At 46.3% G+C, this 20,134-nt stretch overlaps 1 protein-coding gene across 2 annotated transcripts in view; it reads left to right on the top strand.

The window, feature by feature from the left end:
* Positions 1 to 14,841: 14,841 nt before the first annotated feature.
* FGF12 (fibroblast growth factor 12) overlaps positions 14,842 to 20,134 on the top strand; it is a 744,802-nt gene continuing 739,509 nt past the window's right edge. For both annotated transcript variants that reach the window (XM_075340488.1, XM_075340487.1), the window contains exons 1-2: positions 14,842 to 14,948; positions 15,028 to 15,165. In XM_075340488.1, coding sequence (XP_075196603.1) covers positions 15,153 to 15,165 — 13 coding nt within the window. In that variant the 5' untranslated portion in view covers positions 14,842 to 14,948; positions 15,028 to 15,152. The remainder of the gene's footprint in view (positions 14,949 to 15,027; positions 15,166 to 20,134) is intronic.

Genomic DNA, 20,134 nt, shown 5'->3' with positions numbered 1-20,134 from the left:
CTGTGTGTTTGCAGTTGTCTGATGTATGTGTCCAATTCATGTCCTGCCTTTGTGTGCTGTGACTGAGGTGTGCGCGATGAGTGCTGTGCTTGTGCGAGGTGTATGCTGTGCTTGTTTAATGCAGGCTCTTTGGTTTTGTGACATGTGCACTGTGCTTGTGTGACGTATCTGACATGTGCGCTGTGCTTGTGTGATGTGTCAGACCTGTGCACTGTGGTTCTCTCATATATCTGACCTGTGCTTGTGTGACGTATGTGATCTATGCGCTGTGCTTCTGTCATATACAGTTGTGCTCAAAAGTTTACATACCCCGGCACATTTTTTGCTTTCTTAGCCTTTTTTCAGAGAATATGAATGATAACACAAAAACATTTTTCCACTCTTGGTTAGTGGTTGGGTGAAGCCAGTATTGTCCAACTACTATGTTTTCTCTTTTTAAATCATAATGACAACCAAAAACATACAAATTATCCTGATCAAAAGTTCACATACTCTCGGGATTTTGGCCTAATAACATGCACAGACGTTGACACAAATGAGTTTGAATGTCTATTAAAGGTAACATCCTCACCTGTGACCTGTTTGCTTGTAATCAATGTGTGTGCATAAAAGCTGAGTGAGTTTCTGGCATCCAGACAGTCTTGCATCTTTCATCCAGCCACTGACATTTCTGGATTGTGAGTCATGGGGAAAGCAAAAGAATGGTCAATGGATATACGCAAAAAGATAGTTTTACTGTATAAAACAGGAAAGGGATACAAAAAGATATCCAAGGAATTGATAATGCAAGTCAGCAGTGTTCAAACTGTGATTAACAAATGGAAAATCAGGGGCTCTGCAAAAACCAAACCATGATCAGGTAGACCAACAAAAATTATGGCCACAACTGGTAGGAAATTTGTTCGGGATACAAAGAAAAACCCACAAATAACATCAACTGAAATACTGGACTCACTGAAAACTAGCGCTGTGGCTGGTTCAAGATGCACTCCAAGAAAAATTTATCTCACCTACAATACGCCAAACAGCATAGAGACAAGCCTCCAAACTTCTCAGACTTCTGGAACAACGTAATTTAGAGTGATCATATCAAAATTGAACTTTTTGGACAACAACCATAAACATTTGGAGAGGTATCACCAAGGCCTATGATGAAAGGAACACCATTCCTACTGTAAAGCACGGAGATGGATCACTGATGATGTGGGGATGTGTGAGCTACAAAGGCACAGGAAACTTGGTCAAAGTAAAGATGAATGCAGCATGTTATCAGCAAATACTGGAGGCAAATTTGTACTCATAAGCTGTTCATGGGATGTACTTGGACGTTCCAATATGACAACGATCCAAAACACACAAAGTCAACCTTGGCCTTGTGATACATGTCATTGGCTACAGCAGAACAAAGTGAAGTTCTGGAGTGGCCAACTCAGTCTCCTGACCTCAATATCATTGAACCACTCTGGGGAGAACTCAAGCACGCAGTTCATGCAAGAAAGCTCAGGAATTTACAGGAACTGGAGGCTTTTTGCCAAGAAGAATGGGCAGCTTTACCATCTGAGAAAATAAAGAGCATCATCCACAACAACTACCACAAAGGACTTTAAGCTGTCATTGATGTTAGAGGGGGCAATACACGGTATTAAGAACTGGGGTATGAGAACTTTTGATCAGGGTCATTTGGATGTTTTTGGTTGTCATTATGACTAAAAAGAGAAAACAGTAGTTTGAAATTAAATGGCTTCACCCAAACCCTAACCATGAATGGGAAAAGAGTTTGTGTTATCATTCATATTCTCTGAAAAAAGGCCAAGAAAGCAAAAAATCTGCCTGGGTATATAAACTTTTGAGCACAACTGGTATCTCACCTGTGCACTGTGCTTGTGTGACTTGTGCAGTCTGCTTGTGTGACGTATCTGACATGTCCGTTGTGCTTGTGTGATGTATCAGACCTGTGCGCTGTGGGTCTGTCATGTATCTGTCCTGTGCTTGTGTGGCCTATATGCTTTGCTTCTGTCATATATCTCACCTATGTACTGTGCTTGTGTGACATATCTTACCTATGCGCTGTGCTTGTGTGGCGTATGTGACTAGTGCACTGTGCTTCTGTCATATCTCACCTGTGCACTGTGCTTGTGTGACATATCTTACCTGTGCACTGTGCTTGTGTGGCGTATGTGACTAGTGCACTGTGCTTCTGTCATATATCTCACCTGGGCACTGTGCTTGTGAAGTGGCCGCGGGTAAGACCGCGGCTGAGTTCCCATAATCTGCGCCAACAAAATCCCCACGCTCAGATTTTATGCAAGGGTACATTTCTTTACTGGTAAACATTTCAATGACACACGCAGCTGGCTTAGCAGCACACATAATCAGGGTTTGCTATCCGAGTCTCTAACTTCGGACACACGGCACAGAACACAAAAAAAACAGCAATGATAAACAAGAATTCTGTCCCTGACTTGCCCTATGGGCTACATTACCAGTCCAAAACACAAGGAGGGAGGGCTCCCACGTAGCAGGCCTGGAGTCTGGGGAAACGGCGGCGACTCTAAGGAGCAGAGATGGGGAAATCTTCAGCCCTCACGCCAGAGGACTAGCATACAGTCTCTTGGAATGGAGGAAGGAGACGGTCCGAGGTCCCTTGAATCCAGTATCACATCTGCAGCAGTTCTGGCAATCCCTCACACTTCAGCGATGAGGGCAGTCCGAGGCAGGTCTGCTCTGATACAGCTCCAGTGGCTCAGTGAGCATTTTCCCGCACTTTTTTCCTGTACAACCAGTGTTTGTGGGAGGGATCAGATTTTACAGTGTCCGCCCCTCAAGCAATTTCAGCACTTGTCCACAAGGTGGCAGCACCATCCTGTGTAATGTCAGTCTCCATGTCCTTTTCAGTCAAAAAACAGTCAGAGCTGTTCGCCTCATTACATGTCCCCCCACTGAAAGGTTGGCAGTCCCTGTCAACATTCACAGGTTCCAGGGCAGCGAGGACTGAGGCTGTGGCAGGGGGAGGCTGAGAAGCGGGCCATACATACTGGTCCCTATAAGACTGCCCAGGAGGAACCCCGGCAGTGGTGCGGGTAGTACGCCGCAGAGGTTGATTTCCCTCCACTCTATCACCGGTTACACTCTCTACCTCCGTCAGTTCCCTAGAGAGAGGGCCAGTCTGCGCAGGCGGGTAACCAGTCCCGGAGTCAACAAGGTCACTATGCTGAGTAATGTCAATGGTGTCAGTCCTGTCAGCAGTGTCGTCCTCACCGGGTACTGTGGCCAGGGAGTCAGGCTGGGATCGGCAGGGGCGCAACATATTCCGGTGCAAGGTGCGAGAGTTGCCGCTATCTTCGCCCCGGACTCTGTATACATGACCATCAGGGTAGGGGCGCTCAACTACCCGATAGACTTCAGCTTCCCACTTAGCTCGGAGTTTTCCTTGAGGCTTCTTAATACGAACCAGGACTAGCTGTCCTACTTCTAAGGGTTCTTCCTGTACGGGGAGCGGGTCAGCATGTCTCTGGCCCCGGATTTGTTGGCCTACCAGTCGGTATACAGTTTCCATCTTCTGACGATGAGTGTGTAGCCAGGATGGATATGTACCGCCGGTATTTTTTTCAGGACTGGTCAGGTTTAGGTCATGGACCCCTTTTCCTGGGCGGCCAAAGGGAAGGGTGTGTGGGGTAAAACCCGTCACGGAGTGGACTTGATTGTTGTAGGCCCACACTAGATCCGGAAGGAATTGGGGCCATTGGTCTTTCTTGTCATCGGCTAAGGTGCGGATCAACTGGAGTAGAGTCCGGTTAAAGCGCTCACACGCACCATTCCCCTGTGGGTGGTAAGGGGTGGTTCTGGACTTCTGGATCCCATACATCCGATGCAGCTCCTCGATAATTTGACCTTCAAAACAAGCCCCCTGATCAGAGTGCAACCTCTCCGGACACCCATAGACCTGGATGAACTGTCGACAGATGGCCCGCGCAGCTGACTCGGCAGTCTGATCTTTGGTAGCAACAGCAACTGCGAATTTTGTGAAATGGTCTACCATAACCAGACAGTATTGGTAGCCACCACTCGCCGTCCCAATCGACAGGTAGTCCACCATCAACAGCTCAAGGGGCCGGGATGTCTCAACTGTTTGGACAGGTGCACGCTGCTCAGCGGACTTGTAAAGCTCACAGGTGCGACAGGCTTGACAGACATCTTCAACCAGCTTGCGGAGTCCCAGACGGTAGGTGGACTGTTGGACCCACCGGAAGGTCTTGTCTATTCCAAAGTGGCCGTTCCTCTTGTGTGCTTCTCCCACCATTTCACGGGCCATTTTGGCCGGCACTACAACCTGTAGGCAATCCTCCAGCATGTGGGATAGGAAGATCCTCCGGTATAGCACTCCTCTCAGAATCAGATGATCCCATTGGCTGAGCAGGGTCAGGGTACTGGTGGACAGTCGTGACCGCGTGTCAGAGGACGGCTTCTGCTGCCGCTTCACCCATTGTTTGAGTAGGGCACATTCAGCATTTTGGTCCTGGATTCTGCACCATTCCTGTGGGGACAGTGGGGACCCTACTGGAGTGCCAGCCTCATCCACAGCATACTGGCGGCAATCCATCATCTGACGGGCTAATCTTGTGAAGTCAGGCATCTCGTCTCCTTCCAGCTCTTCGTCCCGGTCCTTAGTGGGCGAGGGGGATGTCCTTCTGGACAGGCTGTCCGCATTCTGATTTTCAGCCCCAGCTCTATATTTAATCTTGTAGTTAAACTTGGAGAGCCGAGCCATCCATCGCTGCTCCATAGCCCCAAGTTTCGCATTTTCTAAGTGGGAGAACGGGTTGTTGTCCGTCAGGACTAGTACTTCCGCCCCTGTCAGATATCCAGAAAATGTCTCAGTCATTGCCCACATCAAGGCCAACAGCTCCAGCCGGAATGAACTGTAATTGGTGGGATTCTTTTCACCTTCATGTAGGGACCTACTGGCATAGGCTACAACACGTTCCTTGCCTTCTTGTACCTGTGAGAGTACTGCCCCCAGACCCTGTAGGCTGGCGTCAGTATGTAATTGAAAGGGCAGGGTGTAATCTGCATATGCCAGGATGGGGGACGACGTCAAGGCACCCTTTAGAGCTTGGAAGGACTCTTCTTGGGTAGGCCCCCAATTGATGCGGCGTCCTCTGGGACTGTTGGTAGTCCCTCAAAGCAGGTCATGCAGTGGTGCGGCAAGCCGGGTGAAGTTCTTGACGAACCGACGGTAGTAGCCTGCCAGTCCCAGGAAAGCCCGGACCTCCTTGACAGTTGTGGGCTGTGGCCAGTCCCGTACAGCGGCTATTTTCTCCAGCGATAGTTGTACACCTTCGGCCGAGATCCTGTGGCCCAGGTAATCGATCTCCTGCTGTAGAAGACGGCACTTGCTGGGTTTCAACTTCAGGCCATGTTCCCTTAGCCTCTGGAATACGCGGCCCAGCTTCTGTAGATGTTCTTCGAACGTGGCTGAATAGACCACAATGTCATCAAGGTAGATGAGGGTGAAGTCGAAATTGAAGTCTCCCAAGCAGCGCTCCATCAGCCTCTGGAAAGTTCCTGGCGCGTTATTCAGGCCGAAGGGCATCCTGTCAAACTCGTACAGACCCATGGGTAGGATGAAAGCGGTCTTTTCTCTGTCCTTTTCGCTCATGGGTACCTGCCAATAGACGCTGGCCAGATCCAGGGAGGAAAAATACTTGGCTTTCTTCAGAGCCGTCAGGGATTCTTCGATCCTCGGCAAAGGGTATGAGTCCCGGGTGGTGCAAGCATTCAGGCGGCGGTAGTCCACACAGAACCTCAGGGATCCGTCTTTCTTTTTAACTATTACCACCGGTGCAGCCCAGGGGCTCTGGCTCTCTCGTACCACTCCGGCATGGAGCATGGAATTCAGGAGGCTTTTCACTTCTTGGTATTGCTGGGGTGGTATCTGCCGGTATCTCTCACGGATAGGAGAAGCGTTACCCGTAGGGATCTCGTGTTGGATACTGGTGGTGCATCCAAAGTCGGTGTCATGCTGGGCAAAGGACGCCTGGTGTTCCTGTAGTAGTTTTTCTACCCGTGACACTTCCTGTTTAGAGTATTAGGATGTATCCAGCTGACACTTCTCTAGCAGCTCCTTTCCAGCTTCAGTGTCATCTGTGGCGGTGGCCATGGCAGAAACAGTCACTGTCCAGTCTCCCTCTGTCGATGGGGCAAACTGGAAGGGGCCCCTGGGATTCACCTCTGTAGGTAGGGCGTAGACTCTTGCGAGCTGTGTCCCCGCTTCTAGGTCGACGCCTACACTAGCCGTATTGCTCAGCCGGACAGGGATCCTTCCCCTCCTCACGACAGCCAGAGTGCGAGCGACTAATGGGTTCAATTTTCCCTCTCTCGGGGTTTGCGGCTCAATCAGTACATCCACGCCTTCAAGAGGTCTTGTGGTGCTAAGGGGTAGCAAGATAATTGTCTCCTTTTCAGCCGGTAAGGTGATCCTAGTGTGGCGAGGTACGGTGATAGTGGCTATGGGCCGTTGTTCCTTTGCCATTTGCTGTAGGTTGCAGGCCCGAACCACTCTTCGGAATGCTCGGCGGGTGGCCCCGTGTGTGGTAACTTCCTGCCAGTACTTGGGTCCCCGCTTAGTAAACAATACCAGGTCCAGGTCTTTTAGAATGTTCATCCCAATAATCATGGGCGTGTCCGAACCGAAGCCTTCTTTGACCACGATTATCCCCCTCTTCCCGAGGTCCTGTCCACACATTTCGGTGCTCATCCAAGCTACTCCCGTTACTGGAATGGGTAGATTATTGGCCGCTTTGATCTTGATGACGGTATTCGGGTCATAAGCAGCCCGTGGTTGTAGATATTTCTCGTAAAACTGTTCTGAGATGGTGGACACCTGGGATCCAGTAACCATTAGTCCTTGCACGGCAACCCCCTCTAGCATTACTTTCAGTGTAGGGCTGTTTGGTGCAAGCTTGCTCCTTTGTTGGCTCCTTTTCTCCGTGGTCTTCCCGGTCGAGTGAGCCTCCTCAGCCGGGGTGTCTAGTTTAAAGGTGCCCGCTGTTGAGAGGCATGGCTTGGCGGTTCTAGTGGATAGGCCTGGGGTTCCATCCGCTGTTTCGAGTGAAACTCCGCTTGCTGGGGTGTTTGAGAGTCCATTCGATGGAACGGCTGCGGGTCGGGTTGGAAGGAGTTCTGGGGGCAACGGTTTGCTCTGTGACGGGGGTCACCACATGTCCAGCACTTCCCCATAGGCCGGCTAGGTTGCCGTCTCACTTGCCTATCCGCCTGTTGGTCTAATGTGAGCTGCAGCACCTGCTTCTGTAAATCCGCCACCATCTGCTTCAGTTCCTCTGTGTCGCTGTTCGGAGTATTTGTACTGTACATGGATCTGCAAGTAGCGGTATAAGTCTCTGTTCCCGTAACAGGTCCCCTAGAACGTTCTATGGCTTCTTGTTTAACCTCAGCAAATGTAAGGGCTGGATTTATCCGGAGTAAGTCCTGCAATGAGCGGTTGAGATACGGATCTCTCAGTCCTATTACGAATTGGTCCCTCAGCACCAGGTCGCGGGAGGATGTACCAGCTAGATTTTCTCCATTTTTGCAGGCTTGTTCCAGCAGTACTTGGAGGGCGTTCGCATATCGAGGAATGTCCTCCCACTCGAGCTGTGTACGCTGGAAGAACATGTAGCGCAGTGTTCCCAGGTATCTGGTCGGCCCATAGGTGTTCTCTAGCACCCGCACCAAGTCATCTAATGTATGCTGGCCCCTAACCGTCTCCAGTCTGACAGTCGTCCATGCTTCCCCCTCTAATGTCAGCATAGCCATTTCCGCTAAGGTCTTAGGGTCAGCATTATACATTTCCCCCACTATCCTAAGTTGTTCCGCCCATTCAGGTACAGGGTAATTCCGTCCATTAAACTTTCTCACTTGATTTACAATAGACGCCGGAGGAGCTGTCTGACTATAAGCTACCACCGGGAGGGGATTTTGCTGGTCACAGATCCTGCCGACTACGCCAGATGAAGTGGCCGCGGTTAAGACCGCGGCTGAGTTCCCATAATCTGCGCCAACAAAATCCCCACGCTCAGATTTTATGCAAGGGTACATTTCTTTACTGGTAAACATTTCAATGACACACGCAGCTGGCTTAGCAGCACACATAATCAGGGTTTGCTATCCGAGTCTCTAACTTCGGACACACGGCACAGAACACAAAAAAAACAGCAATGATAAACAAGAATTCTGTCCCTGACTTGCCCTAGGGGTTACATTACCAGTCCAAAACACAGGGAGGGAGGGCTCCCACGTAGCAGGCCTGGACTCTGGGTAAACGGCGGCGACTCCAAGGAGCAGAGATGGGGAAATCTTCAGCCCTCTCGCCAGAGGACTAGCATACAGTCTCTTGGAATGGAGGAAGGAGACGGTCCGGAGGTCCCTTGAATCCAGTATCACATCTGCAGCAGTTCTGGCAATCCCTCACACTTCAGCGATGAGGGCAGTCCGAGGCAGGTCTGCTCTGATACAGCTCCAGTGGCTCAGTGAGCTTTTTCCCGCACTTTTTTCCTGTACAACCAGTGTTTGTGGGAGGGGATCAGATTTTACAGTGTCCGCCCCTCGAGCAATTTCAGCACTTGTCCACAAGGTGGCAGCACCATCCTGTGTAATGTCAGTCTCCATGTCCTTTTCAGTCAAAAAACAGTCAGAGCTGTTCGCCTCATGACACTTATGTGACATATATTACATGTTCGCTGTGCTTACGTGACATATCTAACCTATGCACTATGATCCTATGACATATCTGACATGTGTGCTGTGCTCTTGTGACATATATGATGTGTTCTCTGTGCTTGCATGACATATCTGACCTGTGCACTATGCTCCTGTGACATATCTGACGTGTGCTATGCTCTTGTGAGATATCTGATGTGTGCAATATGCTTGTGTGAATATAGAAAGGATTTGACACGTGTGCTGTGCTCTTGTGACATATCTGACGTGTTCGCTGTGCTTACGTGACATATCTAATCTGTGCACTATGCTCCTGTGACAAATCTGACATGTGCGCTGTGCTCTTGTGACATATCTGATGTTTGCAATATGCTTGTGTGAATATAGAAAGGTAGTAAATGGGGCACTCACTACTTTGCATAAAAGTTTCTGTATTGCAGTTCCAGAATGACAACAGGAATTGTATACACAAGCAACCCTAACAGCTGTTTCACATGAAAATCAAGTTTCATCCGAGTCATTTTCTGTTGCATTGGATCTATGCTTTTCTAATATGCAGTATCTGATGTTTGCTGTGCTCCTATGACATATTTGATGTGTGCGCTGTGCTTATGTGATACACAGTATCTGAGGTGTGCACTATGTTCTTGTGAAATATCTGATGTGCATGATGTGCTTGTGTGAAATACAGTACCTGGGGTGTGTGCTGTGCTTTTGTGAGATATCTGATGTTTTATGTGCTCTTGTGATTTATCCAACATGTGCTCTGTGCTCTTGTGATGTATTTGATGTATGTATTGTGCTCTTCTGGCCTATCTGATGTGTGCTGTGCTTGTGTGATATACAGTATCTGATGTGCGCGCTGTTATCCTCTGACCCATCTGATGTGTGCGCGATGCTTGTGTGATATACAGTATCTGATGTGTATGCTGTGATCCTCTGACCTATTTGATGTGTGTACTGTGCTCTTTTGACCTGAGATGTGCGTTGTGCTTGTGCGATATACAGTATCTGATGTGTGCGCTGTGATCCTCTGACCTATCTGATGTGTGTGCTGTGCTTTTCTGACCTATCTGATGTGTGCGCTGTGCTTGTGTGATATACAGTATCTGATGTGTACGTTGTGACCCTCTGACCTATCTGATGTGTGTGCTGTGCTTTTCTGACCTATCTGATGTGTGCGCTGTGCTTGTGTGATATACAGTATCTGATGTGTGAGCTGTGATCCTCTGACCTTTCTGATGTATGCGCTGTGCTTATGTGATATACAGTATCTGATGTGTGCACTGTGATCTTCTGACCTATCTGATGTGTGCTCTGTACTTGTGTGATATACAGTATCTGATGTGTGTGCTGTGCTCTTCTGCCCTTTCTGATGTGCGCGCTCTGCTCTTCTGACTTATCTGATGTGTGCTCTGTGCTTGTGTGATATACAGTATCTGATGTGTGTGCTGTGCTTGTGTGATATACAGTATCTGATGTGTGTGCTGTGCTCTTCTGCCCTTTCTGATGTGCGCGCTCTGCTCTTCTGACTTATCTGATGTGTGCTCTGTGCTTGTGTGATATACAGTATCTGATGTGTGTGCTGTGCTTGTGTGATATACAGTATATGATGTGTGTGCTGTGCTCTTCTGCCCTTTCTGACGTGCGCGCTCTGCTCTTCTGACTTATCTGATGTGTGCTCTGTGCTTGTGTGATATACAGTATCTGATGTGTGTGCTGTGCTTGTGTAATATACAGTATCTGATGTGTGTGCTGTGTGTGCAAAAATCTTCATTTTTGTGTTTCACCTCTTACTGCCGAAGCCTGTTTTCACCTTTCAGGCCAAAATTCTGACCAGTTTCACTTTATGTGATAATTACTGATGGGTGAATAGTAACTATTCCTCTTTGGATTCTCAAAATACTATTCCAGTGTCAGTCACGAATAAAGAACCTAATGCAAGTCAATGCGGAACGTGCATTTTTCTTGTTGTGACAAATACTGGAATAGTACTCGGTATTCAGTAAGCATTATCCGAACACGAATAATTTCTATTTGCCCATCTCTAGTGGTAATAATTCTGGAACATTTCAACGTATCTCAGTGAGTCTGAGAGTGTTTATTTGTGACACATTGTACTTAGTGTAAATGATAGATTTAGGTTGAAATTGTTCACACTTGTTTGTGAAAGTATCCGAATTTTACAGAAAATTTTGCAAGATTTACAAAACCAATTTTTTTAAGGATCACATCACAACTAAAGCGACTTTGAGGGGCTTATATGACACAGGAGAAAGTGAACCATACAATTTTTTGTGCAATTTCTCCTGAGTACACTGATGTCCCATATGTGGTGGAAAACTGCTGTTTGGGCACACGTCAGGGCTTGGAGGCAAGGAGCACCATTCAACATTTGGAGCGCAAAAGTGTCTAAAATAGATAGCAGAAGCCATGCCACATTTACTGAGCCCTTCATGTTCTTAAATTGTGAAAAAATAAAGAGACCCCAGTTTTTTTAAACTAATATCTTCAATGAGCTAATTTAGAGGTGTGGTGAGCTCCTTGAACCCACAGGAGCTTCACAGAATTTTATAACATTGAACCATGAAAATGAAATAATACATTTTCCCCATATGTTATTTTTGCCACAAATTTCTAATTTTCACAAGGGTAACAGGAGAAAATGGACCATACAATTTATTGTGCATTTTCTCCTGAGTACAGCGATACCTCATGTGTAAAAAAACTGTTTGGGCACACGTCAGGGCAGGGAAACAAAGGAGCACCATTCAACTTTTGGAGCGTCATTTTGGCTGGGATCGTTAGCGGACGCCATGTCAAATTTGAAGAGTCCCTGACATTGCAAAACAGCAGAAACCCACACATGTAGCCCCATTTTGGAAATAACAGCTCTTGACAAATTCATCTAGAAGTGTAGGGAGCATTTTTCATCCTCAGACGATTCACAGAATTGTAAAACATTGAGTTGAGTAAATGAAAATTTCCCAATTTTTCCAATACAATGTTGCTTTGCCCCCAAGTTTTTGATTTTCAAAAAAGGTAATAGAATGGTGCAATTTTTACTGAGTATGGCAATACCCCATATGTGGTCGAAAACTACTTCTAAGGCCCCTTTCACACGTCAGTGATTCTGATACGTCTGTGCTTTTTTTTCTACGTACCAGAATCACTGACATACGCAGACCTATTATAATCAATGGGTCTGCTCACACATCAGTGATTTTTCACTGAACGTGTCTCCGTGCAGCGTACACCCGTGGCTGTGATTCTGCATGGAGACAAGTCAGTTTTTTTCTGGCATCACTGATGACCCACGGACCACACTATGGTGTGAGCCGTGTGTAATCCGTGAAACACGTACCAGAAAATCACGGACATATTAAATATTTTCAACTTACCTTGCCTGCGATTCGCTGTGCCTGCTCCGCTCTTGGCAGCTCCTGCTTGGCTCATGAATACTCATGAGAGCAGGAATAGCCGACCAGGAAGAAGGTGCTGAGAGCGGTGGGCAGACGCTGCAGAGCCGAGAACTTCAGCACCATGGAGAGCAGCAGTGAAGGCAGGTGAGTAATGTCCATATGCAATCACGGGATCACGGATTGCACATGGACAACCCACGTGTGCCGTGAATCACGGAACACGGAGGGACATGTGCGTGTTTTACACGTCAGTGAAGAACGTCAGTGTTTTTCACTGACGTGTGAAACGGGCCTAAGACACAGTGGAGAGCTCACCCTGAAAGTGACTCCATTGAACAAACTAAACCCCTCAATGAGCTCATCCTGGGGTGCAGTGAACATGTTGACACCACACTTGCCTCAGAATTTTACACCATTGAGTGGTGAAAATTCAGAATTACATTTTTACCACTAAAATGTTTTCAGCCCCAGAAATGACCTGTATGAAAAAAGTGTTTATTTATATATATATATATATATATATATATATATATATATATATATATATATATATATATATATGATGCAAAAAAGTACCTGCACACAGCCAATGGAAAAGTGCAATTATGTGCATGTAACCCTAACATACTGTAAGATCAGAGACATAAGACTAGACAGCCGGGAATGAAGTGCAATGATAACAGGTGAATGTCTCTACCTATGTGGAGTCCTGCATTTCATGTCTACATACCGTAGTACCAATAAAAGAAGATGCATAGTACCGGGAGCTAGCCACAGGGGAGACGTGAGTGCAGAGTAAGAATCACTGTCAATAAGCAGGCTCTGAGAGAGTTGGGGTGGGAGGGGGTTATGCTGCCAGCTGGGTAGAGATAAGGCAGAAAGACCCTTGGGTAACAATGGCACTAAAATGTGTCACAATTTCTGCTGATTGTGGCAATAGCCCACATGTGGCAGCATAGCACTGCTTGGCCACACTGAGACTTGCGAGGGAACGAGTGCGATTTGATCCCTGAAGCACAGATTTTCCTAGAATTATTTTTCAGACTCAGCCCCTAACTGTGAGAAGAGCAGAAACCTCTAAGGTGACCCCATTTTGAAAATGGTACCAGTGTATGAATATATCTATAGGTGTAGCGACTATTTTGACTCCATTGGATGTTTTCCAGAAACAAGCAGCAATGAATGTTGCTGAGTGAAAGTTCCAAATCTGCCATTGTAGTGCCCGTACATTGTAGTGTCCATACATTGTAGTGCCCGTACATTGTAGTGCTCGTACATTGTAGTGCCCGTACATTGTAGTGCTCGTACATTGTAGTGCCCGTACATTGTAGTGTCCGTACATTGTAGTGCCCGTACATTGTAGTGCCCGTACATTGTAGTGCCCGTACATTGTGCCCAGCTCGAGCTTCTGGGGACATGCACCATCTCCTTACTACACAAATGCCAAATGTGAACGCTACATGTGGTTTATAATCTGCCGGAAAAGATGCAATCCGTGGCAGTATCAAAGTCAGGGAAACGACATAAGACGTAACTTACGTAAAGCCTAAGACCACGTGCACACATTGAATATTTGGTGAGTTTTTTACCTCACTATTTGTAAGCCAGAACCAGGAGTATTTCTATTATACTTTTCCTCTGATTGTCTCACTCCTGGTTCTGGTTTACAAATACTGAGGTAAAATACTGACCAAATACTGAGCATGTGAACGTGGCCTTGGTGTCTGCCTCTGGCCTCGGTGTCTGCCTCTGGCCTTGGTGTCTGCCTCTGGCCTCGGTGTCTGCCTCTGGCCTTGGTGTCTGCCTCTGGCCTTGGTGTCTGCCTCTGGCCTCGGTGTCTGCCTCTGGCCTAAGTGTCTGCCTCTGGCCTAAGTGTCTGCCTCTGGCCTTGGTGTCTGCCTCTGGCCTCGGTGTCTGCCTCTGGCCTCGGTGTCTGCCTCTGGCCTCGGTGTCTGCCTCTGGCCTTGGTGTCTGCCTCTGGCCTCGGTGTCTGCCTCTGGCCTAAGTGTCTGCCTCTGGCCTAAGTGTCTGCCTCTGGCCTTGGTGTCTGCCTCTGGCCTCGGTGTCTGCCTCTGGCCTCGGTGTCTGCCTCTGGCCTCGGTGTCTGCCTCTGGCCTTGGTGTCTGCCTCTGACTTGAAGCTCGGACCCTTTGTGATACCACCATGGATAGCTACATCAGGAGCTCAGGCTGGAAATGCCCCTGTGTCCTGGGGTAAAGACTGTGAGGCACAGGAGTAGGACCACCATATAAGCCAGAGGGTGCAGCCGGTGCCATGACCATCCATCAGACTCTGCCCATAGAGCGTTTAACCCTTGCAGCAGTGAAACCCTGAGAGGATCCCCCAAACTTGCCTGTCTGACCAGGAAATGCTCCTCACAACACTTTTGGAAGCTACAAAAAAATACAACAAAGAAATTAATGTTAAAAAAATAAAATGAATAATGAAAAGACTCCTCTGCAAAGTGAGTGCGGAAGAAAATAAAGCAATTGATTGTGAGCTCTTGGGGCAAAGCGTTGTAGGAGGAAGTTGTGATGTGAGGACCCCAGTGGTGGGCACACGGCACCTCTCCCACAGCTCCCCGTCTGCAGCAGGAAGTCCAGGCCATTTTTACCTTGTGATCTCGGTGACTAAATGCTACAGCACTATTTCCCAGGAAGGCTTGTATAATGCTGGCGGTAGGGGAGACTCTCGGGCATGCGCAGTGCCGCTCTTCTTGTACATAGCGAGGCTGGAGTGGGCAGAGCTGGCACTACACCTGCAGCACCACAGTCAGTGGACAGCTCCGCTCTGCAGCACCAGACCCAGGTAACGGGCGCCCGGTACTGCCGGCCCCCCTCCGGGCACTGTGCCCCCCTCACCAATGTCATCTGATGCTTGATTGCAGATCACGGGCTGCAGGCATCCTCCATCCACAGCACCGCTCACTGCAAGGCTGCCAGGAGCATTCTGCGGAGGAATAGCACAGCTTCCAAGTTCCCACAACTTCCAGGCACTTGACAAAGGGCAGCGATGGAAACCAAAGGTAGGAGCCCCTGTTCCTGAGCATGTGTGGTCTGGGGTGGGATCGGCTGCAGACTGCAGTGCTGCTGAGCCTGCTGCTGGTCGATCACACACATCCCAATGCAGCAGAGCTGGGATAGGTTCTGGATTTCTGGTGGAGCCTTCAGACATGGATCTCCCTGTGTCATTGCGATGTGCTAGGCGAGGCTCGGGAGATGGATTGTGCATCATTAATATATGCAGTATGTCTGGGCAGGGGCTTCACACACTACAGAGATAAAAGTTCTCTGCCTGCTGTACCAATAAGCCTGCCCTGCTCCTGCTGAGACCCACACCCTCTGGATCATCCAATGCCAGCCTGGGCAGATTGCACCCAGCATACTGATTCTGCCTGGCACATGATGTCAGACATTGGTGGACTTAGCTGGAGCAACTTAGCAGATGATACCACACAGTATATGTGCTGCATGTTGTATGGGGTGGGCTGTAGGCCATTGTCCCCCCCCCCCAGGCCTGTGTTTTTCTTACATTTTGGATCAGGTGGATTTCTTCCATCCTTGCACAGCTCAGTATAGGATAGGCCCATATGTATGGCAGCTTACTGGGAACATTCACTAACAGTTTATGGTGATACCGCTACGTCTGATTTCTGCTGGTTATTCTTATATATCATACCAAAAAAAATCATCTAAAACTTGCAGTAGTCAGTACTCCGCAGAGATATTGCTCCTGATCAGTCCTGAAGGTCACACACTAATGTAGTTAAGTCATCAGAAGGAGCAGCATGTTGAATGGATTTATTGAGATGATGGAGGATGCTCGGATATTCTATATTCCAGCCCATGAAATAGATTCTGCTCCAGTTCAGTGTTCAGTACTGCATAGGGGATTCCACCCGCACGTATACTGCTTTCAATGTGTGCCTACTCTCTGCCGCCAATCATGCTGCCACTTACGGATCATCAATAACATAAAAAGCCTGACAAACTTTCGTGGCTCCGACCGGACTCCTATGCATTTGTTGACAGGCGGTCATCAAAATGCAAAGCTAATTTCAGAGCATATCCAACCTGTGCCTGAGCATAGAGAAACTCAATGTGGAATTTCCTATACCTTCTTTATTAGAGGAGGTTTGTCAATAGCAAAATATCCCATACATGTTTACAAACAAACAAAATAATGATGTATCTATATCCGTATAATGATTTATAAGTGATCAGTAAACACAATTGATCATTTACAAAATACCGATTAGATTCGATGTGGGCTATTAGGAATTGGCAACAAAATACTACAAATTGGGATATAAGCAAAGAAGATGATACTTCTACATGTATCCCCAAACATTCCCACGCTTTACAGGACCCTTCATCGATTAGGCACAAGCTAATGCTTTATGGGAAAAGCCACTTAAGGCTCGGGACAAGCTGAGCGTAGTGTCCTTAAATGGGATTATAGACAAGAAGTAAAATCTATTCCCAGAGTAATAAATTCTGATAATATCCTTAAAGTTTCAATATTATGACTGCAAAGGTTTATGGTTACTTTTTATATTATTACAGCAATCAGCCGGATGCATCTTTTTCATACATTGTTATAGAATTATTACTTACAAAGTATAGAACATGCAACAATTATATATAAATAAAAATAATATTAACAACCTGTATATAATCAATATGGTTTAATATATACAGCCATGGTAAAAAGTGTTGGCACCCTTGAAATTGTTCCAGAAAATGAAGTATTTCTCCCAGAAAATTATTGCAATTACACGTTTTGTTATACTCATGTTTGTTTGTTTATTTCCTTTGTGTGTATAGGAATAACATAAAATAACAGAAAAAAGTCAAATTGGACATAATTTCACACAAAATCTCAAAAATGGGTCTGATAAAATTGATGGCACCTTTTCAAAATTGGGGGTAAACAACTTGGTTTCAAGCATATGATGCTTGTTCAAACTCACCTGTGGCAAGTAACAGGTGGGGCAATAGGAAAATCACACCTGAAACCAGATAAAAAGGGGAGAAGTTGACTCAATCTTTGCCTTGTGTGTCTGAGTGTGCCACCCTAGGCATAGAGAACAGAAAGAGGAGAGAACTGTCTGAGGACTGGATAACAAAAATTGTTGACAAGTATCAACAATCTCAAGGTTATAAGTCCCTCTCCAGAGATCTTGATGTTCCTTTGTTCACAGCATAATCAAGAAGTTTACATCTCATAGCACTGTAGCTAACCTCCCTGAATGTGGATGCCAGAGAAAAATTGATGAAACGTTGCAATGCAGGATAGCCCGGATGGTGGATAAGCAGCTGCAATCAAGTTCCTAAGAAATTCAAGCTGTTTTGCAGGCTCAGGGCACATCAGTGTCAGCTCAAACTATCTGTCTACATTTGAAAGAAATGAAATGCTATGGCAAAAGACCCCAGAGGATCCTACTGCTGACACAGAGAAAAAAAACCCAGACTGCAGTTTGCCAAAATGTTCGTGAGTAAAGCCCCTGTCACACACAGAGATAAATCTGCGGCAAATCTGTGGTTGCAGTGAAATTGTGGACAATCAGTGCCAGGTTTGTGGCTGTGTACAAATGGAACAATATGTCCATGATTTCACTGCAACCACAGATCTGCCAAAAATGTATCTGTGTGTGATGGAGCCTTACGCCAAAATCCTTCTGGGAAAGCGTCTCGTGGAAATATGAGGCCAAGATAGAGATTTTTGGTAAAGCACATCAGTCTAGTGTTTACTGAACACAGAATAAGGCTTATACAGAAAAGAACACCGTACCTACAGTCAAGTATGGTGGAGGTTCAAAGATATTTTGGGATTGTTTTGCTGCATCTGGCACTGGGTGCCATGACTATGTGCAAGTTATCATGAAACCTAAAGATTACCCAAGGATTCTGGGTCGCAATGTAGGGCACAGTCTCAGAAAACTGTGTTTGACCCCAAACATACTTTTAGAAGCATTCAGAAATGAATAGAAACAAAGCACTGGAGAATTGTGAACTGGCAGCAATGACTGCGGATCTAAATCCCATTGAACACCTGTGGAGAGATATTAAAATTACTGTTGAGAGAAGGCGCCTTCAAATATGAGAGGCCAAGAGCAGTTTACAAAAGAAGAGTGGTCCAAAATTCCAGTTGAGAGGTGAAGAAGCTTGTTGATGGTTATAGAAAGCAATTAGTTACAATTATTTATTCCAAAGGATGTGCATCCAAATATTATGCTGAAGGTACCAACAATTATGTCCGGCCCATTTTTGCAGTTTTGTGAGAAACCATGTCCAATTTGCCTTTTTTTTTCCTCCGTTTTTTTTTTGTGTTGTTCCAATTCTAATACACAAAGGAAATACAGATGTGTAATTTCCATAATTTTCAGGGAGAAACACTCAATTCTCTGGAACAATTTAAAGGACGCCAACACTTTTGGCCATAACATTCATATATACATATATATATATCATAAATCTATATCTCTTGGTGGGGAGGTCAGTGGGAGTTAAATTGAGAATTCAGTCCAAGGCATTTTTTGATGATGTAGTAAAATATTCCATCACACATGCTATATCTTGACATGCCTATATTTCCAGGATTTATTCATCAATTATACATGTGCTGTGTTGGATAGTTCGCAGTTAGCACTAATAGAATATGGGAATTCATCTATCTATTTTTATATATATTTTTTTATGACTGACAACTTCAGCAAGGGGGGCTGGATGTGCTACATTCATGAAAACCCAACCAATATGGGAGTCATGGAAAGTGAAGCAGTGCTGACAAATTCAGTCAATACCTAAACATTTCATGTGTGACTGCAGGAGTCCCTACAGTAGAGATGGAGCTGTAGCAAGAATATAGGTGATGCTTGGAATAAATGCTCAGACATAAGGGAGTTAGCTCCTGATCTGTATCCCTTTATTCCATCATAATGTTAGGACAATATATTTAGTGACCACACTGCCTCTGCTCTCTCAGTCCGGCATGGACAGGGGCAACTAAATCAGCTCTCATGTGAAGACCAGGGAAACAAGAAAATACAGCTGCACTCTGTGTTGTACTATCATATCTATTATGATTACATATGATAGCATAATACAGAGTGCAGCTGTATATTCCTGTATATATATATATATATATATATATATTGAATAGTCCTAGTGGCTTGCACCTGTTCACACTTGTCTTATTTTGCTTGGAGCTGCTAATCAGTTTTTTGATTTGAAGACCAGGGATTGGGAACCAATATCTTGACATACCAGGCTCGAACTTGATTAGACAAAATATGTTAATGTACTGAAACCTGCAAAATGTCCAGATGCCAGAACTGTCCTATACATGGATATTCCCATCTCATAAACTGGTGGATTAGTGTTAGGATATGTCATCACTTTATGGTTAGTAAAGGTTTGACCTATGGGATTCTCAGAATAAAGGGGCTGCAGCTCTGTTGCACAGTCCTTGGTATCGCTGTGCAGGGGAACTGCCGCAGGGCTTCTGTACAGTTACTGAGGACTCCTGCAGTTATCCTGCACAGCCAGATAGCTAGGTATGCTGTAGGGAAAAGCTGTGGGGGCCCCATTTAGTCGTAGAGGTTAGCAGACTCTCACCAATCATAAAGCGATGACATATCTGAGCAATCATTATAATTTGCCAACTGTCACGATTCTCTGTGCAGAGCATCTCACAGACCTACAGATGCTCTGCGGCACTTACAGATCTGACAGTGTGTCCATTCCTTGTGCAGAGCATCTTGCCTTTGGAGATGCTCTGTGGCATTGACAGATCTGGCAGTGTGTCCATTCCTTGTGCAGAGCATCTTGCCTTTGGAGATGCTCTGCGACACTGACAGACCTGGCAGTGTGTCCTTTCCTTGTGCAGAACATCTTGCCTTTGGAGATGCTCTGCTGCACTGTTCTTGATCAGCTTGGTCACTATACTGGAGTCCAGGTTGGTTCTGGGAGGTGCTGGTTACTCATTTTTCC

This window comes from Anomaloglossus baeobatrachus, chromosome 3 (assembly GCF_048569485.1).
Source record: "Anomaloglossus baeobatrachus isolate aAnoBae1 chromosome 3, aAnoBae1.hap1, whole genome shotgun sequence".
Lineage (NCBI taxonomy): Eukaryota > Metazoa > Chordata > Amphibia > Anura > Aromobatidae > Anomaloglossus > Anomaloglossus baeobatrachus.
This window is presented reverse-complemented; position numbering and strand designations above follow the sequence as displayed.